The sequence below is a fragment of the Miniopterus natalensis genome, chromosome 2, assembly GCF_054644295.1.
Source record: "Miniopterus natalensis isolate mMinNat1 chromosome 2, mMinNat1.hap1, whole genome shotgun sequence".
Taxonomy (NCBI): Eukaryota; Metazoa; Chordata; class Mammalia; order Chiroptera; family Miniopteridae; genus Miniopterus; species Miniopterus natalensis.
The window spans coordinates 182,511,512-182,532,234 of NC_142082.1; the positions used below are offsets into that span (position 1 = coordinate 182,511,512).

Here is a 20,723-nt window from a genome sequence, read left to right on the forward strand (position 1 = left end):
CTCGATTTTCTGTGGAAAGTGGGGATAATAGCACCTACTTTTGAGATTATTGTAGGTATAAAAACATGATTCCTTAAAACAGAGCTTCTAAATCATTGCCGCCCCGCAGACCCCACCGGGCAGCCAGGGAAGCCTTCTCAGAACCGTTTTTAAGTGCATTCAACATAAAATACATAGGATTATGGAGGAAACCAATCCTATTGACCTGTGGCTGTGCTTTTTTATCAATGCAGTAAAAAGCAAGACCTAGCAGTGAGTAACATAAGTGCCGTAATTTCGAGGTTGTGCTGAGTGTGAGCAGCATTTTGTTATGTCTGCAGTAGCTGAAATGTGACGGGAGAGCGGTGATTTCTGGTGCTGACAGTGTAGGGTGGATTGCCCACACCCATGATTGAAGGGCATGCTAAATATCAGCTCGGGGGTAGTGAAAAAAAACTTCTAAATGGACTCCTGAATTCTCTCCTGGGCCCCAGGTTCAAAATCCCTGTCATAAAAGGCACTTGACACCCAGCAGGTAGTCTCCAAAACTGAGCTGAGAGCCCTCCCTGACCTCCTTGGAGCAGGGGCTGTCAGGTGGACAGGCAGGGCCCATAAGGATTGTGGAGAAGGGACAGTGCAGACCTCGAATGCTGACTGGTGAAGTCAAGGATAGTGAAATGCAGCCTTCCCTGGTCTCTGAGTAAGCCACTGAGGGCTGGTGAGTCAAGACCCGGGCCAGGGATCTCGGCAGATAATGTAACCGCAGGTAGTGGTTGTGTGTGTGGCAGGTCTGCAGTGTGCACTGGCTGCTGCTCTTTCAAGAAACCTGGGCCATAAGATTCTTCTTCTTTACAGCTGCGTAGTATTCCATGGTGTAGACAGTATGGATGGACCTGGAGAATATTATGCTAAGTGAAATAAGCCAGGCAGCGAAAGACAAATATCACATGATCTCGCTTATATGTGGAATCTAAAGAACTTAATAACCTGATGAACAGAATAGATTCGATGACATGGAAGCATAGATGAGACTGACGAATGTCAGAGGGAGGGAGGAGGGTGGGTGGGTGGAGGGGGAGAGAGTAACCAAAGAATTTATGTGCATATATACACAACCCAAGGACACGGACAATGGTGGGGAGAGGCACTGGGGAGGGGGAAGGAACGGGGTGGAACGGGTCATTGGGGAGAAAAAGGGACATCTGTAATATTTTAAACAATAATAAAATTTAAAAAAAAAAAACAAAAAAAAACCTGGGCCAGATGAGTGCCAGGCGGCTACAAGTGGGATGAGACTGGAGGCATCCTGTGGGGACAGTGAGGAGCACCGTTGGGTTGGGAGGTGACTGAGTGGCCTCCAGCTCCATCACTGCCAGGGTGAGGGTTTGGGTTCAACCCTAACTGCCAGGGTTCAGATCCAGGCTCTGTCACTTACTATCTCTGGCAGGTTATTGCACCTCCTGTGCCTTGGTTTCCTCATCTGTAAAATGGTACAGGTGATAGTACTTTCTTATGGGGCATTATAAGGACTAATTGTTATATTTAAAGCTCCTAGAACAATACCTGGTAGGAGAAAGTGCTTATTAACTGAGGACTGAAATCAGCCTCTAAGCTGTTATTCCAGGATTTGGGGGCTCTACTTCCTCCCAGCAGGTTCCTGACCCTGTTCCTCTGGTTCCCAGAGATCAAGCAGATGCAGCCTCTGCCTTCAAGGAGCTCATCGTTTAGAGAGAGCTGGGTTCACATGCACATAGTTTCAGGATAAGTGCCGTGGCTGTGGTGAGCTCGGGGTGCTGTGCTAGAGTGGGGGTCGGGGAGGCAGGCTTCCTGGTAGAGAAGCCACCCAAGATGAGCTTTACCGAAGCACTGGGCACTGGGCACTGGCCAGGGTGGGAAGGAAGTGGGGGTGCTAGGGTGTTCCAGACAGAAGGGGCAGCTGAATGGGAAGCCACCAGTCTAACGTCGCCAGAGTGTGACAGTCCAGGCCGGGCCACGGGCTGGAGGGAGGCCGTGCCCCGCAGTGCTGTGTGCCGGGGCTTGTCCTCCTGCCAGTGGGTGTCATGGAAGGTTCTGTTTGTTTAACTTTTTATCCGCAGGAAGTTGCCAAAATAGCACAGAGTTTCCTGTCCAGCTTCCCCGGATGGTAATATATAGTTATCTTGTCTTATCCAAACCAGAAAATTGGCATCGCTACATTACTGGACTACAGCGTGTATTCGGTTTTCACGTTTTTTAAAAACCTGCACTCGTTTGTGTGTGCGCACGTGCACACCCCGAAGGGTTTTGAGCAGGGGAGGGACACTGACTCACGTGTGGACAGATGTCCTTGACCACCAACCAAATGGCAGCAGATAAGAGGGGCCTCCCTGGAGGCCGTTGGCGAGAGATGATGAGGGCCTGAGAGATAGCCGTGGTTGTGGAGACACTGGGAGGAGCTGTGGAGGGCAGGAAAGTTTCAGAGGTAAAGGCGGAAGGAGTTGGAGATTGGCTGGACAGGATGGCTGTTGCAGCTATGGCTAGAGTTGGGGGTTCATGGCGGAGGAGCGGGGTTAGGGAGAAGCTGCGGAGTTGGAGGATCAGCCAGCCCAGCTGGGGTGGGCACCAGGGAGGACTTTATGGACATGGAGGCATCTGAGCTGGGTTTTAAAGGATGCATAGGAGTTGGCTAGGGGTGTGTCGGGGGGCATTCTAGGTAGAGGGCCTAGGATTAGGAAAGGCATGGAAGTCATAAGCAGCTGTGGGTGTTGGACATCCAGGTAGCACTGCCCAGAAGGTAAGAGATATGAATCTGAAATATTGGGGAGGGGGTGAGCCTGGTGGGAGGAACAGAGCTGTGAGTCATCAACATGACTCATGAGATCACGAAATGCAAGAGCTCATCTGGGGAGAGTGTAGATTGGGGAGAGCAGGAGTATTGTCCCTTAAACGGACGCTGGGGTGCGTTGGCCTCAAGACCTGGGCGGAGGAAAAGGAGCCCCTAGCAGACGGAGCAGGACTGATCAGAGAGGTGGGTGTGAGGAGGACCTGGCAGGTGCCAGGAAAGGCGAGTGAAGCACTGTCCCTCTGCTGGACTCAGCAGTGAGGTGGTCCCTGGGTTGGGGAGGACCCTTGGCAAGCACCTGCAGTGGAGTGGGAGTGGGGTTGCCGTGAGTTGAAGAGTGGAGTGGGAGGCGAGGATATGGAGACAGTGTAGACAACTCTTCCACAAAATGTGACCAAGGAAGGGAGGAGAGGTTGTGCAACAGCCAGAAGGGAGGGGACTTGTTTTGAGCCTGATGACAGGCTGAGAGGTCCTGGGGTGGGGGCTGATTGCTTAATAGGGGACAGTAAGGGTGATGGTGATGCGTGTGGGCTCTGGAGCCAGGCTGCTGGGTTTGAATCTCAGCTCCCCCATGAACCAGCTGTGTGACCTTGGGCAAGTCTCTCGAGCTTCTCTGTGCCTCTGTTTCCTCCTCTGCAAAATGGGACCGAGAGCAGTGCCTGTCTCAGGGTTGTGCGGGAGGTAAGGGTTAAGGAAGGTACTGTGTGTAAAGCGATCATGACACATGGTTACCACTCAGCAACTGTTTATATTGGTACTGATTGTTAACGTCGTATCAGTTTTTCTTGTCTACGTGTTTAACACTTGCTCTTACCTGTAAAAAGTCTGAGTTGGATGCGTTGGTGTTCATTCATCTGTTTCTCTTACCACCATTTATGAAGATGGTGCACATAGGACTGAATGGAGGGGCTTCTGGGGGGCATGAAAGGAGAGTGGCCTGGGTTCAGATCCTGCCTCAGCTCTTTGCCACCTCACGACGGAGGCTCCCGGAGCTTCAGCTCCTCCTCGGTGAAATGGGGAGAGAATGACACCTGCCTCGCTGTACTGTTCAAAGATTCAATAAGACCCCTAGGCCGAGTGCCTGGCCCAGGGTGTGGTGCTACCTTGTGTGTATAATCGCCGGTATTATTTTGCCTTTTCAGTCTCTTCTCCACAGGCTGAGTTTGATGGTTAAACAGGTTTTTTCCTTGAACTTGAGGGGTCCCTTGTAGTATTGCAGCCCAAGCCACGTGTGGAAAAGGGCTGGTGGCCTCCATGCGGCCCCTTGGCCATCGAGGGCACTCTGCAAGCTCTGCGTCCAGTGGGACGTGGGCGTGGAGGGTAGGGGGGCTGCATGGCCTGGTTCAGACAGTCTTTGGAGACCCTGAGACAGGTTACTGCCCCCGGTGACCCCCTTCTGCACCCGTGAAATGGGATGAGTGAGGGCGAGGCCATGCGGGGGGAGGCTGATGGCCCCTGGCCCCTGCCGACTAACTGATGTACTGTTCTCTCCCCCAGAGACTGATGGAGAGGCAGAGACGGAAGGCGGACATCGAGAAGGGGCTGCAGTTCATTCAGTGAGTGGGCACTGGGGCGGGCTGGGCGCGTGGGTCCTCCAGAGGGGACGCCTGGAGCAGCAGGCCCTCTCCAGCTCCCCGCTTGCTCGCTGCGCCTTTGCTGGTCGGGCTCTGTGTGTGGGGGGAGTGGGGAGGCGGGATGTGCTAGGAAGGGCTGGCATGGCCGGGGCTCGGGGGCTGGATCTGTGAGCCCCCCCGTGAGCCATGAACCGCACGCGCACACGCGCGCCTGACCGGCTTACCCTCGGTCTTGTCCGGCATACCATTTTACCCTTGCTGTCCACATGTGCTCGTTAGTTCTCCTGCTTCCTGGTCACGTCGTATGATAAATCAGTGGTTCCCACTTAATGAGCACATCGCTCAGGCTCCGTGCTGGGCCCGTCACATCCATCACTTTCTTCACAACAGCCCAGGAAAGTCGTCGGTCTTTTCGCAGATGAGAAAGCCGAGGTTCAGAGATAAGGAACTTGTTTAAGGTCGCACGGGATTCTGACCCCGATCTGGCTGAATCCCAAACCATATTTCTTTCCAGTACCTACATGCCATGTTTTGCTGTGGGTTTTTTTGTGTTTGTTTTTTTGTTAAGTATATCTTTATTGATTTCAGAGAGAGGAAAGGAGAAGGAGAGAGAGAGAGAGAGAGAAACAGCAATGATGAGAGAGTCATTGATCGAGCCCACAACCTGGGCACGTGCCCTGACTGGGAATTGAACCCCGATCGCCTGGATCCTAGGTCAACGCTCAACGGCTGAGCCATGCCTGGCCGGGCTGTTTTGTTTTGTTTTTACACAAAAAATATTTGTACTACTTTTCCTCTTTTATCTCTTAAATAGATTCTCAGAGAGCTGTTAACACGATGTAAATGAAGTGTTAGCTTCTGGGTCCTTCACTTGCCCGGGTCCCCTCTGCCGCCCTGAAAGGTCCTCAGTAGTTCTGTGATCTTTTTTTTTAATCTTCACCCAAGAATATTTTTTCCATTGCTTTTCAGAGAGTGGAAAGGAGACAGAGAGAGAAACATCGATGTGAGAGAGACACATTGATTGGTTGCCTCCCGCATGCGCCCCAACCGGGGCCAGGGATCAAGCCTGCAACCGAGGCATGTGCCCTTGGGCAGAATCGAACCCAAGACCCTTCAGGCCGCAGACCGACCCTCTAACCACTGAGCCAAACCAGCCAGGGCTGTGTTATTTTTCTTAAACAGGACTCCCCACAAAACCGGGACTTGCATCTACATCCCCTCATATGAATTCCCTAATTTCGTCGCTCACTAGACTTGTGTAACGTGACCTGCCTCTTCACCATCGACTAGGTCCCCCTTCTCATGCGGGGCCATGCGGCTCTCACGGAGCTGCGTTCGTGGTCACCCCACACCCTCCCGCAGCGGCAGTGTGGTCAGTTCCGCTCGGGCCTGGCCAGCAGGGCCTGGCCGCTCCTCCCTTCACTGGGGCCAGTCTTTTTCCGTTTGGGGAGGCCTTTGATTTGGGGAAAGTGCACCTGTTTTCTTCAGAGGCCAGTCTGGTGAGCGAGGGAAACCTGCAGAATACCGTCTTCCATGAGAACTCTGGCCTTGAGTCCCTGACGTCTGTGGGGTCGGAGCTCCGAGCCCTCATCTCGGTTCCCCTGCGTCCTGGGTGGTCTTGGGCCTGTGAAACAGAGGTAATGGCACGTCCCTCACAGGGTCGCTGCGCCTGCGGTGTTAGCTCCGTGCGCTGTTTCTCCTTTCCGGGGGAGATGTAAGAAGGTGTAGCAGTGGGACAGCCTCCGGGGACCCATGCGTTGGCCTCCCAAGGGACCACTTTGCAGGATAACTCAGTGGGACTCACTCTTTGTAAAACCCATGTTTTCTCACACACACACTTCATGTGCTTAGCAGACGTGTGGTGGGCACAGGGCGCTGTAGGAGCCATGAAGTGACCTGGACGGGGCGGTGGCGCTGGCTTGCAGAGGGCCTCTAACACCAGAGGAGAGGCTGGAGGTGGAGACCAGTTAGGGGGTGATGGCAGCCTGGGCTGGGGCCGTATGGGGAAGGAGGGACGGGCCCTGGTCTCTGACTGTGGGAAGCAAGTGAGAGGGTGGGGTTGGGAGCCCCACTGTCACCATCAGGGACACCTCTTCACCCCCTGGGGACCTCTGACATCTCCTCTCACCACTCTCACTCACCGGCTTAGGCGGCTCTTTCTTGCCCAGGTGTGGGTGACGTGCTCGGCGATGGAAAGAGCTCAGCCCTGTTCTCTGTCCCTGGCTGTGACGTTGCCCTGCTGTGTGACCTCGGGCAAGTCACTGCCTCTTTTTGAGCGTCTGTTTTCTCCTCTGTGACATGAGGGACCAGGAGGCAAACCCCAGTTTCCCTTGCAGCTCAGCCATTCAGCCTCACGGATGTGCCCCAGTTCTCCTGGGCTGACACTTTCTACCACACTTAGCTGGTGGTTTTGGTCACAGGAGAGCCAAGGGTACCCCAAGACCCCACCTACTTTTCCAAATCTGGCATGAGGGGTAGACAGGCTCTGAGTATGCGTGGCATTGGCTTGGGTCGTGTGTGTTTTGTGGGAAGGGACGGGAGAGGGGGACCTGAGGTGGACTTTTGGTGACACCCAGGGGCCTGCAGCTGCAGGTTTGGTTGGGCAGGACGCAGTCATTCCCAGAGGATGGCTGGCCTGAGCTGGAGCTGGTCTGCTCTATCTCAGCGTCTGCACCTAGGCGAGCCTGGCTGTGGCTCCCAGATCTCCGTGCGGCTGGGACCCGCGGTCTCACGCACACCTCATTTTCCTCTGCTTCTCCCGCAGGTCGACTCTACCCCTAAAGCAAGAAGAGTATGAGGTGAGTGTCGGCTGCCGGGCTGGGGAAGGCGAAGGGCAGGGGTGTCCAAAAGAGGAGGGTGTGGAGCCGGGGGCAGGGGACTAGGGGCCGGGGCCGGGGCTGGGGCTGGGCCGGAGGGAGAAAGCCCCCTGAGCCCCTCTACCCGCCCCCGGGCAGGCCTTTCTGCTCAAGCTGGTGCAGAACCTGTTTGCTGAGGGCAATGACCTGTTCCGGGAGGACTGCAAGCAGGCCCTGGCGCAGTACATGGAGGGGCTGAATGTGGCCGACTACGCCGCCTCCGACCAGGTGGCCCTGCCCCGGGAGCTGCTGTGCAAGCTGCATGTCAACAGGGCCGCCTGCTACTTCACCATGGTGAGCCTGGTGCCCTCCCTTTCTCCCCTACCCCACCCTGATCACTGTGTCCCCAGATGCCCAGACAAGCCAGGCCCGTGCCACGGGGAGCCTCTGCAAGGCCGTCTCCTCCACCTCCTGCTGTCTGAATCTCACCATATATTCCCTTGGCTCTCAGCCTAGCTGCATAACACATTTACCTGGAAAGCTTTTAAAGTATTAATACGTGGCCTGGCCTGCGTGGTTCAGCAGTTGAGCATCGACCTAGGATCCAGGAGATCATGGTTCGATTCCCGGTCAGGGCACATGCCTGGGTTGGGGGCCTGATCCCCAGTAGGGAGCGTGCAGGAGGCAGCCGATCAACGACTCTCTCATCATTGCTGTTTCTCTCTCTCCCCGTCTCCCTTCCTCTATCTGAAATCAATAAAGATATATATTTTTTAAAAAGTACTAATACATAGTAAACAAAATTGAAAAATGACTCTGGTGCCCAGCTGTGGCTGAGTCGCTCAGTTGGTTAGAGCATTGTCCCAACACACCAAGGTTGCAGGTTTGGTCCCCGGTCAGGGCACATACAAGAATCAGTGAACGAACGCATAAATAAGTGGGATAACAAATTGACATTTCTCACCCTCCTTTTCTTTCTCTAAAATCAGTCAATCAATAAAAAGTGTTTTAGATAAACATTTTTATTTATTTATTTAATCGTCACCTGAGGATATTTTTTCCATTGGTTTTTTAGAGTGGAGGGGAGGGAGGAAGGTGAGAGAGAGAGAGAGACATTGATGTGACAGAGACACAAGGATTGGCTGCCTCCCACCCAAGCCCTGACCAGGGCCGGGGGTCGAGCTTGCAACTGAGGTACGTGCTCTTGACCAGGAATCGAACCTGGGGCCCTTTGGTCCAAGGGCCAACACTAACCACTGAGCCAGACTGGCCACGGCAAGAAACATTTTTTAAAAATGGCCCTCGTGCCTAAGCCCTACCCCAGATGGATTATGTTAGAACCTCGGGGTGGCCTGGCGTTGGTGGGAGTCTGTGGACATCAGGGCTGAGAACCTCTCTCCCCATCGCGCTGCCTCTTTGTGCAAACCCCTGGCCTCTCCCGCTCCTCCCTCCTGCGCCCCTCGCCCCCGTCCTCCCCTCACTTCTCTCTCCGCACCTCCAGCCTCCTCCTTGTCCCCTGCGCACTCGCTGACTCGGGCCCTCACCAGATCCTGCGGGAGGCCGTCCGCGGGCTCCTAGGGCTCCACAGGGGACTGTTCTGGGTGAACTGGGTACCAGGCGCCTGCTCACGCTCCTCTGTACACTGGCCGCCTTCATGATTTTACTTCCTCTTAAAGGCGCCTTTATCATTCAAGACCTTTTATTGATTCTTAGAGGGAGAAACAAGAGAGGCAGGGAGAGGGGGAGAGAGAGAGAGGGAAACATGGATGTGAGAATGGAGCATCGGTCGGCTGCCTCCTACACGCCCCCTACCAGGGACCGAGCCCGCATCCTGGGCGTGTGCCCTGGCTGGAACCGAACCAGCAGCCTGTTGGTGCATGGGAGGATGCCCGGTCAGCTGAGCCACACCGGCCAGGGCTCAGTCCGTGGTGTTCTGAACCAATGGCAGATGCGGAATAGATGTGCCTGAGCGACTGGGCTCATCACAGTAGCATGTGAAGGCCCTTCCCCTCCGGCGTCCTGACAGTGCCAGTTAGGAGCCCCTGCAGCGAGGCACACGGATGCCCTTGACCAGAGTGTGAACACCAGAGCTGTTTCCTGGAGCTCTGCCGCTTCCCCGAGCCGGGTCCTCGGGGTCCTCCATCTCTGCAGGGAAGGGAGAACAAACGGTCCTCAGTCGGGGGAGGGTGGGGCAAAAGACCTGGGGGGGAGGGGAGGAGACTGACGCAGAGCACCCGCTCCCCTCCGGCAGGGCCTGTATGAAAAGGCGCTGGAGGACAGCGAGAAGGCGCTGAGCCTGGACAGCGAGAACATCCGGGCGCTGTTCCGCAAGGCGCGGGCCCTCAACGAGCTGGGGCGCCACAAGGAGGCCTACGAGTGCAGCAGCCGCTGCTCGCTTGCCCTGCCCCATGTGAGTATGGCTCTGTGCCCCTCTGGCCACACCAGAGGCCAGGTCCCAAGGCCCCGAGGCCGGGTGCCAGCCCTCTGCACTGGCCCTCACCGCCCCATCTTTCTGAGCCTGTTTTTCCTGTTAATGGAGCTGCAGATGCTGCTGTTAACACTGAGCTCTATTGTGTGCGAGGCATTGCTAAAGATACATTGTATTAACTCATGTGCAACAAACAACCCTTTGAGGTAGATACAATTATCTCCATCTCAAAGATGACAGAGAAAGGAACTTCCCCAACTCACTGCTAGGGGGTGGCAGAGCTAAAATTAGAACCCAGGCAATCTGATTCTAGAATCCGTGATCCTAAGCTGTGAGACGTTCTGAGTACAGGGTTGCGGTGTGACTAAAAGGGGTACCACATGTGTGGGGTCCTAATGTCCAGGCTAGGGAAGAGACAACGGGAAATGACCGATAGAGAGCTTTGCTTGCCCCAGCCCACGCATGCCTGGGCACATGCCCGCCCCCCATTTACCCTACGTTTGGCAAGTGTTTGCTGAGTGCCCACACAGTACTCAGGTCTGTGCCTTTCAGGGACCCACAGTCTACTAGGAGATGAATGGAAACATCCCTGGGGTCTAGGCCTGGCCCCACCACTGACCCCTGGCATGACCTTAGCAAAGCGCTTCCCCTCTCTGCATATCAGCTCCATGTCTATAAAGTGCCCATCCTACTTTATCCCTGAAATAACGGGTGTGAGAGCTTGAGGATAGGTAAATGTTTCCTGGGAAGGGCTGAGAGGACTCAGGAGTGGTCAGGATCCTGGAGGACTCCCTGAAGGAGGCGGGGCTTGAGTGGGTCTGGAAGAAGCAAGAAGGATTTGGGCGAGCAGAGCAGAGAGGAAGTCACATGCCCGATGGTCTGGGATATCGGTGCTTTGGGTCCTAACCTTAGATCTGCCACCTATAAGCTATGTGACCTTAGACACATGGCTTAGCCCTTCTGAGTTTGGTTTACACCCCTGTAAAATGGGGGTGATGGCCCAGCCGGCGTGGCTCAGCACTTGAGCATCGGCCTAGGATCCAGGAGATCACGGTTCGATTCCCGGTCAGGGCACATGCCCGGGTTGCGGGCTCCATCCTCAGTCCAGTTGGGGGGCGTGCAGGAGGCAGCCGGTTCTCTCTCTTCCTCTCTCTGAAATCAATAAAAATATATTTTTAAAAATGGGGGTGATGATAGGGCTGTGCTGAGGATGGAATCAGAAAATCACACAAGGCGGTTGGCTCAATAGCCGGACACGGTAAGTGTTCCGAAAACAGTCACTGTTAGTCCACTTTTTGTGTATTATTCTTGCTTCTCCACTTCAGGGTAGTTCACAACGAGAACCTTTCTCATGGCAGTTGTCCCCAGTCCGCACAGCATTTGCCAGCGTTCACAGCAGGCTCACGTCCAGCCGTCGTGGCTGCCCACTCCTGGGAGGGCGGTGGCTTTACCCCACTGTACAGCCCAGCGAGGCTGGCAGCTCACCTGAGGAGGGTACCCAGATGAGGGCTGCGGACTCTGAGTTGGAGCATTCCCCATTTTCCAGCCTTTGTGGGCTAATCCTGATTGAACCCTGCTTCGTGCTGGGCACCAGGACCAGAAATTACCAAGAGCCTGGCCCTGGGCTGCAGGAGCTCGTCAGTGAGGCGGGAGGTGGACCCGTGCACAGGGTATCACAGCATCCCCGTGGCCCCTCGTGCCCAGGCCACAGTCACCGTTCCTTTGCTTGCTGATTGGTCTCCCCCACTCGACTGGAACCTCCGTGAGGCCTGGGCCCTGTCTGCCCTGTGACTGGTGTTCCGGCTCCCAGCCTGTGCCTGGCACATGGCACACGTATAGTAAAACAGATTGGAGGGAGGGAGGAGTGCCGGGTACTGTTGCTGAGCGCTAACTGTGGGCAAGGCATGCTCTAAACCTCACCGGTCCTCACCGCTCTGGGCCTGTGCGTGATCCATGGCTTACAAAGAGTTCCAGGACCTTGTTTGGTGAAACAAGCAAGTTGTAGAATAATTGGTATAATATGACCCCACTTGTGTAAGAAAAGAGAAAATCCCACAGAACAACACCAGGCATTTTTTTAAAAAACATTTTTTATTGATTTTGAGAGAGAGAGAGAGGAAGGGAGAGGGAGAGAGAAAGAGAGACAATGTGAGAGCGAAACGTCGATTGGCTGACTCCCCTCCCCCCATTGGGGATCAAGCCTGCAGCCCGGGCACATGCCCTGACTGGAAACTGAACCAGCCACCTTTTGGTGCACAGGACAGCGACCAACTGAGCCACACTGGCCCGGGCAAAGCTAAGCGTTCTTTATAGGTCCACATGCATGTGTGTAAATTCCTAGAAAACATCTGTAGGGAACACGTCAGGCCAACAAGCTGTGCTCCCTCCGGGGAGGAGCCCAGGGTGAGGGTGGGTATCCGGGGCAGCGCTTGCTCTCTCACATTTCAGCCTCCACAGTGATACTATTACTTGCTGACTTACGAAAATTTAAAAATATAGTATTAAAATAAATAAAGATTGTTCCTTTCCCTCTCTTACAACAAAAGGAAAAACAGAAGCAAGGGTTTCTGGACCCAGCCCCACCACTCCAGCTGTGTGACTTGGGCAGCCAGCGTCCCATCCCGGGGGCTCGCTTCCCTGCCTGTAACATGAGGTGGCAGTGGGCTCCCCAGAGGGGCTGCACAGGGTGCCTGCAGCACGGCTTGGTGAGCCAGGCCGACTAACCTGCCCCGTGTCTTGTCTTCCCAGGATGAAAGCGTGACTCAGCTTGGTCAGGAGCTGGCTCAGAAGCTTGGGCTGCGAGTTCGGAAGGCGTATAAGAGGCCCCAGGTAGGTGGGCTCTGGGTGCTGGGGGGTCGGCAGGGGTGGAGATGGGGAGATCTGAAGAGGGGAACCAGCGCCTTTGGGGGAAGCAGGTCAGGCCAGGGCAGAAGGGAGTAACAGCGGGTGATCTTCCCTCTCTTTGGCTGAGAGCCCTGGACCGACTCTCAGAACCTTTAGGGAAAGGAAAGAACAGCCAGAGCCTCCACTCACCTTAGACACCAGCTGTTAAAACCCGTTACCTCCCCTGCCTTGGACAACTTCACACCCGGAGGTGGCCTCAGTTGACAGTGGCGTCCTTCAGCCTTATGTCCTCAAATAACACCCGTGTGGCGCATATTTGAAATGTCGGTATCTGTTTGGTTTGTCCAAACCCATGTATGTTCACTTGGCATCTGCCGTGTGCTGGGAAGCTACACGTAGGAAGGGTATGACTCGAGTCTCTGCTATGACCTTGAGCGAGTCAGTTCTCTCTCTACCTTACTTGCTGCACCTAGAACATGGGACAGTTATGCCCACCTCCGAGGGCTCATGGGGGATCAGAATGAGAGTGAGATGGCACCTGGCCCCATGCCTGGCACACTGTAGGGGCATGTGCTTGGAAGTCCTCTGTTCCGGTCATGGTTGCAGGAAGAAGGCACCCTAATATGACCCAGAGAGAGTGCAGTTGACTCCCGGCAGGCCAGGGGCAGGAAGCCTTGGAGGGCACCACAGACCCCGACCGCCTGTGTTGGGCCCCTCCGCTGCCCTGGTTCATGGGACCCTGAGCATCTTTCCAGGATCTTCATCTCTTCCCACCTCTCTCCAATCTCTGGCAGGAATTGGAAACCTTTTCTCTGCTCAGTAACGGCACTGCAGCTGGTGTGGCAGATCAGGTAGGATGGGGCCAGGACCCAAGCCTCCCTCCCCACCTCTAGGTTCACCCATCAAGAGAGCTTTGAATCCACTCTCTGGGGTATAAGTGACCTCAGGCAGGGGCATCAGACCGAAGGGTCGGGCTCCGTCTACCCTTGTCCCCACTGCTACGAGCCAGGCACCTGCTCTGGGAAGAGGGGTGCCTGACAGCCTGGGCCCGAGTCAGGCTCACGAGGACAGCTCTGGGATGTACAGCTCTCTACCTCCCAGGAGGTGCCTCCTGTGATCACAGGGGCGAAGTGTGGGGACAGGCTGTGGCTGCCGGTGGTGGGAGTGGTCATTGCAGGGGAACCGTCAGGGCTAGCCTGTGGGACCTTGAGAAAGGAAACAAAGACAGCAGGAAGGATGGAAGTAAGGAAGTAGGAAGAAAGGTGAGTGGGGCCAGGCCACTCAGGCCTTGTCCTGCGGGTGGTGGTCAGCCCAGCACATGCACGACCCCCACCACTCACCGCACAGGAATGGCCTGGACTTGGAGGCATTCTGGGAGATGAAGAACAGGCGATAAGATACTGGTGGAGCCCATGTCCTGCCTCCGTGTTAGACATAAGGGGAGACTGAGGCACAGACTGGGCAGGGGACTGGGCCACAGTCACACAGCAAGGCAGCAGCAGGCTTCCCTCCAGGGCATTACAGCACTTCCATTCATTCACTCAGCACGTCTGGGACCCCCTTCCCGGGCTGGCTGCTGTGCCAGGGCTGAGTTACGCGTGTCTCTGCCCTTAGGGACCTCTCAGGCTGCAGGGAGGCAGGTGTGATCTCATCTGGTTTGTAATCAGAAATTATTAGCCTCACACATACTGAGTGTACAAAAAATAAATAAATGAATGTTTAGGCCATAGACTGGGTGATTTGTAAACAAGCATTGCCTCTCATCCTGGAGACTGGGATGTGCAAGATCAAGGCGCTGGCAGGTTCGGTGTCTGGTGGGGAATCACCTCCGGGTTTATAGATGGCACCTTCTAGTTGTAACTTCAGAGGGCAGAAAGGGTAAGATCTCTTTGGGGTCTCTAATCCCATTCAGGAGGACTCCACTCTCGTGACCTAATCACCTCCCAAAGGCCTCATCCAATTGCATCGCTTTGGGGGTTAGAATTTCAACATATAAATTTGGGGTGGATAATCATTCAGACCATAGCAGTGAATGAATGAAGAATGAAAGGTCCCAAATAATTTCACAACCATGCCTTGAAGGAGGCTCTATTTCCCCCTATGGCAAAGGAAACAGGCACAGAGAAGTTAGGTGCCTTTTCTGAGTTTATCCAGCATGTGACAGGCACTGAGCTTGGGGCTGGATACATGGTGAACCGAATAAGTATGGTCCCTGCCCTCAGAGAGATCCCAGCCCAGGGCAGGTGGACACTAGCCTGATAGTTTCTGGTTATAAACCATGATGAGAGCCATAAAGACAGAGGGTGGGGAGGTATGGGCATTGGAAAGGGAAGGCCTGATTTAGACTGGGCATCAATGACCTTTAAACTGAGGCCTAAAGGTTAAGGTGTAGGCAGGGCAGGATGTAAGGGTAAAATAGCATTCCAGACAGAGGGGCAGGCACGTGCAAAGGCCCTGAGGCTGGAAGGAGCTCAGAATGTGGAAGGGACCTAGCGGAGGGGAGGCAGGGCCCCAGTGGGGCTGGAACAGTAGATAGAAGCGAGACTACCTAGTGCCTGGTGAGGAGCTGTCTTCTCATAAGAATGTTGGGAAGGCATTGATTCTGTTAATTCAGAAGATAATTATTGAATGCTGTGTACCCAACATATAATTGATCTAGGCTCTGGGGATCAAGCAGAGAGAAACAGACAAAGAGCCCCACCCTCATAGAACTTACAGTTTAATTAGAGGAAATAAACAAAAAGTGATAAACAAAAGGTAATAAATAAGTGATCAGTGTTATGTAGAAGGGAGCTGGGGAGTGCTGGAGCTACTGGGAGGGAGGGTGCAGATTTAAAGAGTGAGCAGGGAAGGCCTCAGTGAGAAGGAGACAGTTGAGCAAAGACCTAAAGGAGATGAAGGATAAGCCTTGATGAGTTTTGGGGGACCAGGCAGAGGGAACAACCAGTGCAAAGGCCCTGAGGCAGGTGTGCCCAATGTCTGAGAACAGCCAGAAGGCCAGGCAGGCTGGAGGGGATTGTGCAAGGTTCCTCCTTCATTGTACCAGAGGTGATGGAGAGACAGGGAGTTATTCAGACAGATCTTATCCAGAGTTCCCAGATCTCAGGGACTCCTACTGGAGCCCCAGACTCATTCCTGGAGCCCCAGAGACTGGAGCCTTTTTGTTTTCATGGATAGTGGCATGATTGTGCATTAGAGGGTAACTCTGGGATGACCCTGGCTGGGTACGTGATGGGCTGTCCCTGTTTCTTCTTTCTTTTCCTGCAGTGACTGCCCTGGTTCAGGCCACATCCCACTTTTCCAAATCATGGCTGGCCTTCCTTTCTTGTCCCCCAACACTGTCCAGACTCCCCTCCCTGTTCTCATAGTGCTGCTGCACAGTGAACTCCAAAGCCAGCCCAGTGGGTCTCTCCTCACTTAGAAACCCTCAGAGGTTATTGAAGTATCTGTTTAAAAGTAACGTGATTAATCAGCATCCGCATACTTTAGCCCAGCATTCGGGCCCGGCCACCGCCTGGCTCCAGCCTCCCACCCCACTCTCCCCTCCTTCTGCATGCGCATTGGGTGACATGCGCGTGTATGTCCTCAGCTTCGAGAGAAGCTCATTTGAGAACAGGGGCTGTGGTCTCCTCTATTCTGTGCCTCCACATGGCACCACTTTGGAGCCAGACGGGCCTGGCCTCTGCTCACTGGTGGCATGACCGAGAGGAAATTATGTCATCTCTCTGAGCCTTGGGTGCCCTCTCTAAAATGGAGACAGTTGTGCTCAGTTCCTAGGTGGTTGCATGGATGAACTGAGCGCAACCCTGGGAAGCTAGCTTGTGGCGCCCGAGGCAGAGTTGGTGCTCACTCCACATCCCATGCAGCCCAGCTCAGTGGGGCCAGGGATGGGGTGGCCTGCCTCCAGGGTCCTCGCAGGCCAGTGAGCGAGTACACGACATAGCACCTGTTCATAGCAAGCAGAGCTGCATTGGGTGGACACAGCTGGTGCTCTGGATATTCGTTGAATGACTGAATGACCGTGGCCAAAGGACCACGGAAAATGCGGGTAGAATCCCCAGCTATAAGAGGGCCAGCCCTTCATGTCCGCTGAGTCTGCAGCCAGGGGACCACAAATGGTGCCATGCATAGCATTGGGCACCCCAGCCCCTCGCAAACCATTCACCCCTTGTGCAACCTTGCTGGGGCCCCCACCACGTGCACAATGACCAGGGCTGGTCACAGGGGTGGGGATCTGTGAGAAATCAAAGCAGAGTGGACTCCATGGTGGAGACTAGGTCAGAGCCTGCTTTAGTGCACCAGTGTGGTGCTGGATGCGTGCACACACACACACACACACACACACAGCCAGATCCACACACCATGACACGCACACTACACACACAATACACACAGCCAGATCCACACACAACACACACACTACACACACAATACACATAGCCAGGTCCACACACAACACACACACAACCAGATCCACACACCATGACACATAACAGCACACACAGCCAGACCCACACACCACACTACACATATACACACACACAGCCAGATTCACTCACCACATCCCCCCCACACACAGCCAGATCCACTCACCATTACACATACCACCACACACACAGCCAGACCCACACACCATACTACACATACACACACACACAGCGCCCCAGATTTACACACCACATCCCCCCCCACAGCCAGATCCAGACACACAACACACACAGCCAGATCCACACTCTGGTGCCTTCCTGACCGTACTGTCCAGTCCCGTGGTTAGTATCAGCAGTAGTCACTCGGGCCCAGGTGACAGTCTGAATGCTGGGCACCGAGGCCTCCCAGACCGTGTCTGCCTAACCCACTATGTCTTTCCTCTCCACAGGGAACTTCCAATGGACTGGGGTCCATAGATGACATCGAAACAGGTAGTGTCCCTGATGCAAGGGGGCAGGGTAGCTGCAGACAAGGCCTCCTGAGGGCTCCCTGCCCTGGGGACTCCCTGAATCATGAAAGCAAATAGTGGGTTAGGGAAGACACCCTGCAGGGCGGGGAAGCAGCCCTCCAGCCTGGGAGGGCAGGGACTGCCTCACGTGGGGTGGTGCTGGTCCCATGTTCTCCACTCCAGGCCCCCACTCCGGAGAGTACACCTCTCTCAAAGTCCTCCTCTGTCATTTTTCCTCACTGGTTTCCAGGAAGGGTCACTTTAAAAGTGCCACTTGAGAGGGCACTGCTTACTCAGAGATAAGGCATTCAGGCACTGAGCCAGGCCCATCAGGGACGTGTTGTAGGACTGAAGGACCCTCTGCCACTGGGGTCAGGCCAGCGGGGCAGGCACGGCCTCGGGCAGGAGCTGGGGAAAGGAGGGAAGGTGTTGGATGAGGAACCTAGGGCCCTGGGAGACCTTCCCCACTCCCACCAAGCAGGACCCCCTGCAGCTACTGAGTTGCCCCCCTCCACAGACTGCTACGTGGACCTGCGAGGCTCCCCGGCCCTCCTCCCCTCTACCCCTACGATGCCCATGTTCCCGCATGTTCTGGACCTGCTGGCCCCCCTGGACAGCAGCAGCAGGGCCCTGCCCAGCACCGAGGGCCTGGATGACTTCTCCGACAGGGACGTCTTTGGTCCTGAGCTGGACACCCTTCTGGACTCACTGGTGAGCCATGCTGCCACCCTTCTGCTTGCCGGGTCCCTGTCCCGCCCGGAGCTCCATCACACTCATCCTCAGGTCCCACGACAGGTGGAGGGAAGGGCCAATCCCCATGTCACGGCGGGGAAACAGGCCTTGGGAGGGAAAGGGACATGCTTGGGATAGAAACTCAAAGATGCAGAATGTGCAGCCCGAAGGGACGGTGAAGATTCCTGGTTCACCTTGTGGGTTGGCCAGGGCTAAGGCACGGAGGGATGGCTTGCCCCCAGTGCCCGACTGTGCCCAGGTCTAGGCTGTCAAGCTCTCCTCTAACCCCTCTGTTCTCCACCTTGCAGACTCTGGTCCAGGGTGGCCTGCCTGGCAGCGGTGTGCCCAGCGAGTTGCCCCAGCTGATACCTGTGTTCCCCGGTGGGACCCCACTGCTGCCCCCTGTAGTGGGTGGGTCCATCCCCGTCTCCAGCCCGCTGCCCCCTGCCTCCTTTGGCCTCGTCATGGACCCCTCCAAGAAGCTGGCTGCCTCTGTGCTGGATGCCCTTGAACCCCCAGGCTCTGCACTGGACTCCCTGGACCTGCTGCCGTACTCAGAGACCCGGCTGGACGCCTTAGACAGCTTCGGGTCGACCCGGGGCTCCCTGGACAAGCCCAGCTCCTTCATGGGTGAGACTGGGTGGGCACAGTCACCCCTTATCCCCAGCTCCAGTCTCCGGAGAATGGAGTTGGGATTACAGCTCTGCTCTGCCAAAGCCCAGGTCCTTCACCCGGTCATGGTCCAGGGCCATGTCTTCTGAGGTGCTGTGTCTCCTGCAGCTCTCAGCATGTGTCAGGCAGGTATCTGGTTCAAGGTCGAACAGCAGAGCTGGGATAGGCGGGACTCCAGACTTGCGGGCTGGTGCTGTCTGCCCAGCCTCCAGGGCCCTGGGGTTGCTAAACCGGGGTGATCCCACAGGGATGATCCTGAGGCTGGGGGAAGGGGTTCAAGGCCATGGGCTCCTTCAGCACACTCTGAGCTGGGTGCCAGGAACCCAGAGAGGAAACAGGCCCATTTGGGCCGTTACAGGACCGGCTTTCCACAGTCAGACGTAGTCCAGAGAGCTCACAGCCGAGGGGAATTCACGGGCTCTAGGAACACAGAGGGGCTTCACTCAGCCTCAGGGCCAAGGGAGGAGGTGATGGCGCCTCTTGAAGGGGGTCCTCTGCCAGCAGAGGGAGCAGTTCAACCTAGGCCTGCGTGACTGAGGGACACCTCCAAAGGCAGATGAGCAGAGCAGGAGGCAGGGCTGGTTGGGGGCCTTAAAGACCTGAGCTGGTCTTGGGAGACCTGTGAGCCAAGCAGAGGTGCTTCGGGTTTCTCCTGGGGACAGTGGGGGTGTGAAGATGTAAGCACAGGTGGACATGCTCAGGCTGGGACACTGCCCTCTCCCTGTGGGGCTAGAGTTAGGGGATCAGCATGAATGGGAGAAGCTGTACAGCCTGGGAGGTTTCTTTGGGTTAGAAAGATGGAGGAAAAGGTCCTCGGAGGGCCCCTCACACCCTTCAGAGCAGGGTGGTAACCCCGTGTCTTCTCCTTGCCCAGAGGACACCAATTCACAGGACCATCGTCCCCCCAGCAGTACCCAGAAGCCAGCCCCCTCGGTGAGTGACTTGGTGAGGATTGGTGGCCTGGCATCGCATGCCCTCCCGGGGGTGGCAGGCGAGTGGCTGTGGACTTGGGGGTGGGGGGTGAGCCCTCTGCCTGGGACAAGGGGCTGCATCCCCCAAGGAGGGGCCCTTAGAACAGACAGGCCAGCGATGGTCTCTTCTCATCCTTCCAAATGGAGCTGTGTGGTGGGAGGGTGAGCCGACCCTCTTCCTCTATTCTCCCAGCTGGGGAGCTCCTTATAACACAATCCAAGAATTCAGAACATCAGGACTGGACCAGCCTTATGGGACTGTGAATTGGTCTCTTGTCCGGGGTCTGACAAGAGAGGACACTGAGGCTCAGAGGGGCTAAGCAACTTCTCCAGGGTTAGTAACATCCCTGGTGTCAGGACTCAGCCAGGTTCTGAGTGTAGGAGGGCACTTGACCAGGACGTAGGCAGCCTGAACTCATGCCTCAGGCTAGACGCTAGCCATGTGGCCCCAGGGAAGTTACCTAACCTCTCTTATCCTTGTGGGGACTTGGGAAGTAGAAGGTGGGGGACAGCTTGTGTGTAGGCCCCCTTTGGGGCCACTCCTATTTCTCTGCTTTTGTGTTGGGCATTTACTCGAGGAGAGACTCCAGAGCAAGACCATTGTCACCCTCACAGCCCCATAAGGCTGGTCGAGTCCTGATGTTCTGAATTCTTGGATCGTGTTATAAGGAGCTCCCCAGCTGGGAGAATAGAGGAAGAGGGAGGGTCCTGGGCTACAGTGCTGCTCTTGGATGGGATCGCAGGGTCATAGAGGCCCCTAATTCTGGTGCCCAGGCTGGCCCTGGTGGCTCCAGCTGTCATCCAGTGCCCAAGATGGCCAATTTCCTCTTGTCACAGCCAGAGCCCTCTATGCCCAACACCGCCTTGCTCATCAAGAACCCCTTGGCTGCCACCCATGAGTTCAAGCAGGCCTGCCAGCTCTGCTACCCCAAAACAGGTAATGTGCACCTTCATACTCCACCCCTGTGCCC

General features: G+C 55.5%; 1 protein-coding gene across 2 annotated transcripts in view; it reads left to right on the forward strand.

Annotated features, from left to right (window-relative positions):
• ZC3H7B (zinc finger CCCH-type containing 7B) overlaps nucleotides 1-20,723 on the forward strand; it is a 39,226-nt gene that overhangs the window by 6,500 nt on the left and 12,003 nt on the right. The window contains exons 2-12 of one of the 2 annotated variants that reach the window (XM_087814944.1): nucleotides 4,298-4,356; nucleotides 7,139-7,172; nucleotides 7,329-7,523; nucleotides 9,421-9,579; nucleotides 12,346-12,426; nucleotides 13,236-13,292; nucleotides 17,318-17,360; nucleotides 17,895-18,088; nucleotides 18,418-18,739; nucleotides 19,656-19,714; nucleotides 20,590-20,689. In XM_087814944.1, coding sequence (XP_087671070.1) covers nucleotides 4,304-4,356; nucleotides 7,139-7,172; nucleotides 7,329-7,523; nucleotides 9,421-9,579; nucleotides 12,346-12,426; nucleotides 13,236-13,292; nucleotides 17,318-17,360; nucleotides 17,895-18,088; nucleotides 18,418-18,739; nucleotides 19,656-19,714; nucleotides 20,590-20,689 — 1,297 coding nt within the window. In that variant the 5' untranslated portion in view covers nucleotides 4,298-4,303. The remainder of the gene's footprint in view (nucleotides 1-4,297; nucleotides 4,357-7,138; nucleotides 7,173-7,328; nucleotides 7,524-9,420; nucleotides 9,580-12,345; nucleotides 12,427-13,235; nucleotides 13,293-17,317; nucleotides 17,361-17,894; nucleotides 18,089-18,417; nucleotides 18,740-19,655; nucleotides 19,715-20,589; nucleotides 20,690-20,723) is intronic. The other variant, XM_087814945.1, reaches the window with a different exon arrangement.